The sequence below is a fragment of the Nuphar pumila genome, chromosome 5, assembly GCF_984573655.1.
Source record: "Nuphar pumila chromosome 5, dmNupPumi1.hap1.1, whole genome shotgun sequence".
Classification (NCBI taxonomy): domain Eukaryota; kingdom Viridiplantae; phylum Streptophyta; class Magnoliopsida; order Nymphaeales; family Nymphaeaceae; genus Nuphar; species Nuphar pumila.
In genome coordinates this window covers 26,314,242-26,324,246 of record NC_143253.1, presented here as the reverse complement: position 1 = coordinate 26,324,246, position 10,005 = coordinate 26,314,242, and the positions used below count along the sequence as shown (strand labels likewise).

The 10,005-nt window shown below is 42.6% G+C and overlaps 2 protein-coding genes across 2 annotated transcripts; both read right to left on the bottom strand.

Moving 5' to 3' along the window:
• Window positions 1-3,035: 3,035 nt before the first annotated feature.
• Window positions 3,036-3,602, bottom strand: LOC149837190 (uncharacterized). Its single transcript, XM_090007988.1, has one exon. The coding sequence runs from the start codon at window positions 3,600-3,602 to the stop codon at window positions 3,036-3,038; it is 567 nt and encodes a 188-aa protein (XP_089864114.1).
• A 378-nt stretch (window positions 3,603-3,980) lies between these two features.
• LOC149837189 (uncharacterized) lies at window positions 3,981-4,415 on the bottom strand. The gene has a single exon (XM_090007987.1). It carries the CDS (start codon window positions 4,413-4,415, stop codon window positions 3,981-3,983), a length of 435 nt encoding a protein of 144 aa, XP_089864113.1.
• Window positions 4,416-10,005: the final 5,590 nt, after the last annotated feature.

The window sequence follows — 10,005 nt, the reverse complement described above, 5'->3', positions numbered from 1 at the left end:
ACCGTTGTTTTTTTTTATATGCTTGACCCCTCTGGCGACTCCGCCAGAGGGGTTTTTACAATTCTACCCCGCTTAAAAGAAGATTCGTCCTGAATCTTACCTGTAAACAAATGTGGAAATTGCTTACGAATATCAAATTCACGCTCTCAGGTAGCCTCCTTATTGCTGTGATGACTCCATCTAATCAATACTAAAGATAACTCTTTGTTTCTTAGCTTTTGCACTTTCGTGTCTAGAATTTCTATGGGTTTTTCTCTCATAGTTAAGTCATCTTGTATATCTAATACAGTCTCGACTGTATCCAATATATGGGAGGGATCTGGCATGTACTTCCGCAACATAGAAACATGGAACACATTGTGAATTCGAGATAAGGAAGGTGGTAGGGATAAACGGTATGTTGTCTGACTAACCCTCGCAAGTATCTCAAATGGTCCAATATATCTGGGATTCAACTTTTCCCTTCGACCAAAACACATTACTCCCTTAAACGGAGATATCTTAAAAAATACGTGATTACCTTGCTCAAATTCTAACTCACGACGTCTTTGGTCCGCATAACTCTTTTGTCGACTTTGCGCTGTGAGAAGACGCTCTCGAATGAATCTCACTTGGTCTGCCATTCGCTGAATCATCTCGGGCCCTAACAAACTCCTTTCTCCGACCTCATCCCAACACAAGGGAGTTCGACATCATCGACCATACAATGCCTTAAATGAAGCCATGTCTATACTTGCTTGAAAGTTGTTGTTGTAGGCAAACTCCATCAATAAAAGAATATCATTCCACGAGTCACTAGATTCCAAACTGCATGCTCGGAGCATGTCTTCTAAGGTCTGAATGGTTCGCTCTAACTGCCCATCTGACTGAGGGTGAAAAGCTATACTCATTTTTAATTATGTCCCCATTGCTTCTTGAAAACTTTGTCAAAATCGTGATGTGAACTTCGAGTCTCTATCTGAAACAATTGAATCAGGTACTCCATGAAGTCTAACAATCTCTCTAATAAACAATTGAGTCAATTGGTCACACGAGTGAATTGTCTTACAAGCTAAAAAGTGGGCAGACTTAGTTAGCCTGTTGACGATCACCCATACCGAATCTATTCCATTTTTCATCTTTGGAAGCCCCGAAACGAAGTATATTGAGATATCCGCCCATTTCCACTTAGGTATGGGAAGTGGTTGCAAAAAACCACCTGGTTTTTTGTGCTCAATTTTCACCTGCTGGCATACTAGACATTTGCTAACAAACTCAACAATGTCTCTCTTCATACCACTCCACCAAAAAGTATCTTTCAGATCTTGATACATTTTGGTGTTGCCAGGATGGATGGCATATCTAGAATGATGTGCCTCTTCCAATAATTGATTTCTAAGTTGATCATCCTTAGGAATGCACACTCTCTGACGAAATCTAAAATGTCTTTGATCATTAATTTTGAATTCTGATTCTTCACTTTCTGAAATCTTCTTTCTTATTAGGATTAATTTTGCATCTAAGGGTTGTTTTTCCTTAATTTGATCCTACAATTTTGACTTCAGTGTGGTTTGCACGAATAATAACCGACCTGGTAAGCATTGAGCTTCTGCCTTTTGACGAGTCACCGAGGAAAATAGCTCCCAATGTGCAAGTCTAGCTAGTGCTCCTGCCTTTCTGCTAAGAGCATCATCGACTACATTCACCTTACTCTGATGATATTTTAACTCGAAATCATAATCTTTCAGAAATTCCAACCATCTCCTTTGCCTAAAGTTGAAATCTCTTTGAGAAAACAAATACTTAAGGCTTTGATGGTCGGTAAAGACCTTAAATTGCTCACCATAGAGATAGTGTCTCCATATCTTAAGGGCAAATACCATCGCTGCTAGCTCCAGATCATGCGTCGGATAGTTGACTTCATGAGTTTTAAGCTGACGAAATGCATAAGCTATCATTTTTCCGTGTTGCATCAAAATACAACCTAATCCTTTGTGAGAAGCATCACTATAAATAGCAAAACCTCAAGATCCAAAAGGTAAGACCAACATTGGGGCAGTGGTCAAACGCTTCTTTATCTCTTGAAAGCTCTGCTCACATTTATCGTTCCACTCGAACTTTACGTCTTTCTTTGTGAGCTTTGTCATGGGAGCATCCAACAAGGAAAATCCTTCTACGAATCTTCGATAGTACCCAGCTGATCCCAAGAAGCTGCGAATCTCAGTAGAATTCTTGGGTCTAGACCAATTGGTGACTGCTTCAATCTTTGCAGGGTCTACCATAATCCCGTCTTTAAAAACAATGTGTCCAAGAAAGGACACTTGTTCTAACAAAAAAACACACTTAGAGAATTTGGCATAGAGCTGATGTTCTATAAGTGTCCACAGAACTATCCTCAGATACTCTTCATGTTGCTCCTTCGAAGTAGAGTATATGAGGATGTCATCGACAAATACCACCACGAACTTATCCAAATAGGGTCTCAAGACTCTATTCATCATATCCATGAAGGCAACTGGTGCGTTTGTTAGACCAAAAGGCATGACCATGAATTCATAATGGCCATATCTTGATCTGAATGCTGTCTTAGCTACATCTTCTTTCTTAATCCTCAGTTGATGATAACCCGATCTCAAATCTAACTTCGAGAAACATGTCGCTCCTTGCAGTTGATCGAACAAATCATCAATTCTAGGCAATGGGTATTTATTCTTTATGGTTACTGCATTCAATTGACGATAGTCAATACACATAAGCAGTGATCTATCATTCTTCTTCACGAATAAAATTGGAGCACCCCAAGGAGATACTAAAGGTCGAATACAACCATTCTCTAATAATTCTTGCAGCTGCTCCTTGAGTTCCGCAGGTCCCATCCGATAGGGAGTCTTCGAAATGGGTGTTATTTCCGAAACTATATCGATTTGAAATTCAATCTCACAATCAAGAGGGAGACCTTGAAGATCTTCTGTAAAAACATCATCATATTCATGAACTATATCTACATCTGATATAGTGAGGTATTCTTTCTTTTCAGTTTTCATGTAAGCCAGGAATCACATGCATCCCTTTTCAATATATATATTGGCCTTTAAACAAGATATGATAGCCGGCTTGGGTAGTTTCCTAACACCCTGATACGTGAAAGTAGAAGTATGGGGCATTTGAAAGCTGACACTCTTTCTTCTATAATCAATAATGGCATGATGGTCCGACAACCAATCCATGCCCAGAACAACGTCTATATCTTTGAAGTCGAGTTGCAACAAGTTCACAGGCAACTCGCAATCTTCGATTTTTACAACGCAGTTAGAATACACAGTATCCACGATTGTGGTTGCTCCTATAAGTGTCTCTATTAAGTAAGAAACACTCAATCGAGAAGGTGCCATTGGCAACCGTTTTCCAAAAGCTGAAGAAGTGGAACTATGTGTGGCTCCTGGGTCGAATAATACATGAGCAAGAACACCAGAAATAAGAAGTGTACCTTCAACCACTTCAGGGTTGGCAAGAGCTTCTTGGAGAGCAGTCGCATAGGCGCGACCTGGTACTGCTGGCTTCGGTTTTGGTGGGGCGTTGTTTCTTCGATCAGGTTGTTGACAATCATTGACATAATGACCCATATGCTGGCAGTTAGAGCATTTCACGTTCCTCAAGTCACATCTACCCTCGTGCCTCTGGAGACCACAAGTCTTACAAGTGTTATCCGACTGGACCGGCTTCTAGAACCTTTGTCGCTTGGCTTGTTGATTGCCTGCATACTTGACTTGCTTACCCTGGTTCTAACTAGGGTTTTGTCCTTCGAAATGCCTCTTGTTGTCCAGTTAAAATTTTTCTTTAGAATGAAACTTCCTCCAGAAGGATTCTACCATATTGCCACCACTGTATTGAGTCTTTTCTTCCGTATTGACTTTTTCTTTTGCTTGCAGCTTCTTTGTTGTCCGCATCTCCCAAAAATCGTACCTAGATGCATAGTCTACGAGTCGGCTGCATTTCTTTATTTATTGTGGCCCGACCAATCTCAAAATTTTGGGCCTCAAACCCATCTCGAACCTGCTGCACTTCTCTTTCTCGTTTGCCACCAAGGACTTGGCGAAACAGGAGAGAGAGTTGAAATGAGCGGTATATTGAGCGACCGTCATGTCACCCTGCTTCAACTTCCTGAACTCCTCTTCTTTTTCCACCCTCTGACACTTTGGAAAGAATTGCCTGTAAAATCTTCTCACAAACGTGGACCAAGGCAAGTACGTATTCGGTTCCAAGGTGTCCCTGATGGACCTCCACCAGTGCTCTGCATCGCTGGTCAGATTGGATACAGCTATCCATACTCTCTGATCCTCTGGACATTGGATGTCATCCAATGCCTTCTCAACTTGCATCAGCCAATTCTCTGTCACGACAACATCAGAAGTGCCATCGAAGAGTGGAGGCTGCATGTTCTTGAACCTCTCCGCTCATGAGGTGATACCAGAAATCACCGTCTGAGGTTGACTTTGTTGTGCTCGGATCGTGTGCAGAAGCTCATACAATATGCGGTTGGTGGTGTACTCTGGCGGTATCCTCGTACTTTAACTCATTGGAGATCCAGGTGGGATCTCCATACTTTCTTCTCTACCTTCTCGGGGAGTATACCTCTCCGGTGTGTGTGTTGTTGCGTGGCTTCCCTGGACTTGTGCCCCTTATGTAGTAGGAGATGATGAGAGTGCCCTTCGCGACGGTCCGCCAATGATTTCTCTTTCCCGCCTAGCTGCTACAGTGTCCTTTGAAAGATAAGATGTTCCTCTGCGAGTGACCATTTGTACTGCAGAAAAATTATCACTTAACATCACATGGTTCATTGGATTCGTACAAGATTTTTTCATATCTCACACAATATGTATAAAATTATTCATTTTATTTCATTCAAAAAGTCTCATACACGTACGAGAAACATTATTAGCAAACAAAAAGAAAGAACAATGCAATTCAAATAATGCGACTCTACTAAGTAAACTAGCTAATCTTAATCACTCTTCAATCCATCCGAAGCAGGGTCGGTTCCTTGTACTCCCTTGAGTCTGAGTCTCAGAAGGAGCGTTCAAGTTGTACTGAGGTGAAACAGGAGTGTACGTTGGTGAGGAAGATGTGGTGGTAGCTGTGGCAGAAGTGTATGTAGGTGAGGCAGGATCATCACTCGAGTCTTCATCCTCGCCTTCCTCTTCCGAATTTCCCGAAATCGCTCGCCCTTGCCCAAACCCTGAGTTGCTTTGGTTGACTCCTGCAGCCCGTCGAGCTGCTTCGCCTGCCTGAAATGCAGCTCTTCGAGTTTCTTCAGATAGAAACTTTTGTAATGGAGGTGGAACCCTCTGGTTTCCTTCACTCATGGCAACCACATATCTAGCTCGGGACATATGTCGTCCCCGTGTGCTGGTCATACGAGACCTTCCCCGAGGCACACAGTTTATGTTCAGAGATGCTCTTCTCCTGATTCCTCCTCGAGCCACCATCCGATTTACCCCCATCCGCCTACGTGCAGACCTCGCTCTCTGACAATTGCACTGGTGATTCTTCCTTCCGTAGGGTGGAGGATGTCGCTTCTGTGTAGTGTAGGTGTAGTTCTGATGGTAAGAGTCTCGATCTCTAAGTATGATGTAGATCAGAGGAGGCTGTGGTGTCAACTCTCTAACCACTTGAGTCATGTTTGTGATGACTCCGGTAACCATTGCCATTGCGGCGAAGAATTCTTCTCTCCCTACCATGGGAGGCTCAACAGAGTCCTGAGCCCGTGGGACTTCGTTGTTTCCTTGTTCGTTAGCCATTCCTAAATACGCAATAATTTAATTACTAACGTGTCTTATTCGAGTAGAGACCTATATCTTGTTATTGAATCTTGTTATGAATGATGAACCCTTTTTCTGTGTAAACCTGACTCTGATACCACTTTGTAAAACCCCGATCTGGGACCTCAGGAGTTCGAGTTCAGTCGGTATTACTTCCCAGAGGGAAGAGTGCAAAGCTTACACAAAGAAAACGTAGTTAGAGAAAAAACTTTTCATTTTATTTCTATAATAAACTTTTTCCTTACAATGCTCATCATTCATAACAGAAAAAGCAATTACAATTTATTCAATGACAAGAAAAATAAATTATACCAAATGCTCTGCTGAAGACTGCTCACACGCTGACTGATACTAATGCCTGGAACCTACAATTGTAATTAAACAAAAATGGGGGTAAGTCTACAACCAGTAAGAAATAATTATAAGTAAATAAACAATCACTTTACAACTGTAGTGGACTCTAAGCCCCTAGTCTTATTTTGGTTCTCGACACACCACACATGTTGTATATTTCAATTACCCCCATTCACATTCTCAAATACTTTTTTTCTCAACTATCACTAGGCTGACTATACCGGTAATAGTCATCAATGGGCGTAGCAACTCTGTAGAACACCCCAATTCTATATATTGGCCAGACAATGAACCATACACTCCCAGTGATCCCCGGACCACCAGGCACTACAGCGAACCACCACGGGGACCCCACCGGTAGCTAGCCGGGAGGTCAAACTCTCAATCTCGGCATGGTTCATGCTACATCCTAACTATGATGGTTATCAACCATCTAGGGTCCCCTAGAGTCTCAAACCAGTGTGAGTGAAATCTTAAGTCATAACTAAGTTCACACATTGAACAATATTCTCAAATTCATAGTTCACTCGTTCTCTCACGAGTGATGTCATGACTGATCACAACAATCTCATTTTTAATCTCATGATGACATTAGGACTCACACTTCTCTCACTTAGTACACAATGATGTAGTGTTTCTACATCGTTAAATCATCGGCGGCCCACTCTCCATGGTGGCTGTACTTTGGCCGCAAACTAGGTAGCCCTTGCCACAGGTCGCCACTTCCAGGATTTAAGGGGTCATCCATGCTGAACTCTAAATGTCTATTTATACAACATGAATAGACTAGATGGGACTCTAAACTAAATCTGGTCTTATCACAATGCATTATATTAATGAATTATCTAGACATGCAATCACAATAGGATTTCTTTTCATCACGCATGACATATCAAAACTAATTTGCATAACACACAAACATGTATATAATTCTACTCATAATGTCAAGCATGAACGTTATGCATGTCGTGGTCTCACCAAAAAACAATCATGCTAGTCAATTACAACATTACAGTAACAAACAACGTAAAATGCTTATTGACATCTAAGATTACTTATAATATCCCTTACCTCAAGTGCGAACCTGTGATCTCTCTGAAATTGGCCTCACAAAGCTCTAACAATGTGATCTGGTTGCATAAGATGTTCATATTAATGCATAAAACTTCTTATGTTATAATAAAATTACTAACATACTCCTTTCTGAATTTACTCGAAAAACCACGTTTTTTGCATTACTAGTTTGACTGGATTTCATGGACCAATGGATTCCCTTCTTCAATACAAATCCAACGCACCAAACCTCACTCGATTCTGAGTTTGGAGTGTGAAGATATGTCCATTTTACTGAAATGGATCTCAAGTATCCAAATGGATATCTTGGTACATTTTGGATTTCGGTACCATACGAGACTTTCGTTTGATCCGATCCATATCCATTCCTGATATGGACTGATCCAAACCGATTTGTGACATTCAGTCTGAATCCAGAACAGTCTGATTGGATCCATTCTATTCTGGCTGGATCCAGGAAAGTTTAACTGGATCTCGACCTGCCTGACTGGATCCTGAACAATCTGATTGGATCCAGATCTGTCTGCCTGGATCTAGTATAATTTAATTGGGTCTAGACTTGCCTGACTGGGTGTAGATCCGAGACTGATCCAGTCAAATCTAGACCTGGTCAATCTGGATTTAGGACAGGTCTAGATCGAACTGAGTCCGCACTGAAAACCCAGATCTAGACCCGACTGGTTCGGTTCAGACCTTGGTTCAAACCGGATCCGTTCAGACCCGATTTGGTCTGAACCAGTTCTACTTAAACCAGAGTTAACCAAACCGGTTCGACCCGAACCGGTTCTGCCTGAACCAGTTCGATCTGAACCGGTTCACCCAAACCGCCTGTCTCGGTTCGGTCTGGGTGCGACCCGGACCGACCCGGTTCGTTCTGGGTCGCACTCAGGCCGAACCAACCCCTCAGACTTTTTTTTTGAATGCTCGGTCTGGGCGCGACCCAGACCCGAGGGCTCGGTCTTGGTCGCACCCAGACCGACCCGGTTCGGTCCGGGTGCCTCGAACGAACCGGTCCCCTTATTAAAAGAGCGGAAGGGCCTGCGCCCCTTCCGATTCCAAGTGCGCCGACCCCCCCCCCCCTCTCTCCCATCGGGCCTGGGCCGACCATCAGTGTCGGTTGGTCATCGGGGCCGGCCGACCCCCCTCTGTCTCTCTCTCTTTGTCGTTTTTTTTTTTCATTACCTGCAACTCTCCGGCAGCAATGGCGGCCGGCCCCCTTTTGTGCTCGGATCAAAAGAGAAGAACGAAGAAGAAGATGAGTGGAGCTTACCTCACCGCCGTCGTCGCCGGTAAGTACCCCTCACTCTATCTCTGTCTCTTCCTCTGCCGCTCGTTGAGATGCGGTGGAGGGAGGCTACGTGAGGGCTCACGCAGAGTGAGGATAACCCTCACCCTCCGCGGATTTTGGGGGGTGAGGTTTATCCTCACCCCCTCTTTTTTTTAAAATTTTTTTTATGCTTATCCCCTCCGGTGACTTTGCCAGAGCGGGTTTTACAGAACAGCTCTTGCTCGCTACCTGTCATCTAAAACAAGAGAAGATCTAAAGGAAAATAATGAAGTTGATTGTCTGCAGACAAAGGGGCCTTCAGTACCGTTTACAGTAATATGCAACTGTATCTAGAGGAAAAGCCTATAACTTCTTTTTAAGGATGCTTTGTGAGTTTTTTTTTTTTTTTTTAGAAAAATATCTTTGTGGGCTATACCCATATGCATCTGATCTTATCAAATCAACAAACATTTTTTTTTTGATCTGCTAAACGAGTGGTGGCACCCGATTGAAGCCAACTACCATTTCTGCGCGTTCAGAAATCGAGAAAAGTGGGTGAACCTCTCAGTGATCTTACTCTCTTTATTTAGACTTTGCATTCGTGTGCGAGAGAAAAAAAGATTCCAAGTGACTTGTTTCCTCCACACCCCCCACCCCTACTAATGTTTAAATCTTCTCCTCGTTTCAACACAAAGGTGAAGGAAGGAATAAAAGAAAGCTAGTCTACCACCCATTCCTATGCACAAAAATCCCTAGGGTCCGTTTGCATGTCGCGGAAAAGGAAGCAGCGGCACCTCTTCCACGGTTTCCTCTTGGGCGAAAACAGAATCGGACACCTCCCCCCACCACAGGAATGCTTTTCGGAGAAAAGGGAGGTCCATCATTGAATCTGGGGCCTCGTTATGTGAGAAAAGAGAAGCCCCAGTTTGTTTTGTCACTGTGGGCCCTATGAAAACGCACGCCGGTTATGCGTTTCCGCAAAAAAGTGCTCACTTTCCGTGACAAGCAAACATACCCTTATTGTGGGTCAAGAACAAAAGCTAGTGATAGAAAATGGAAGGTTTTACTCAATGTTATCAGTATTGGTCCTTATCGGCCTGATATGCTGCAAGCCTGAATAGGTTTGTTTTTAATAAGTATAAAAAAAATACCAAAAAAATAATTTTTATATTATTTTAAATTTATTTTAATGGGTTTCACACGTGACACATTATGATTGGCACATAATAAATTTTTTATTATTTTTAGGCTGATACAGAACGATTCGGTTGAGTATCGATATCAGCCCATACAGCTGAATCGGTGGCCAAACTATTCACGGCCAATACCGATACTGACAACATTAGTCTTTTACTACTGCCCACACTGCCATCATCATCACATGTAATTTCTATTTGTCGCCTCCTTTTGCCAGTCTGGTTTCACTCATGTCCTGTCATTCTCTCATTTTTCATACTTCTCTTAAATCTATCTTACGTTGCAAATTGTTTTGATCAAATCTGACTTAATAGA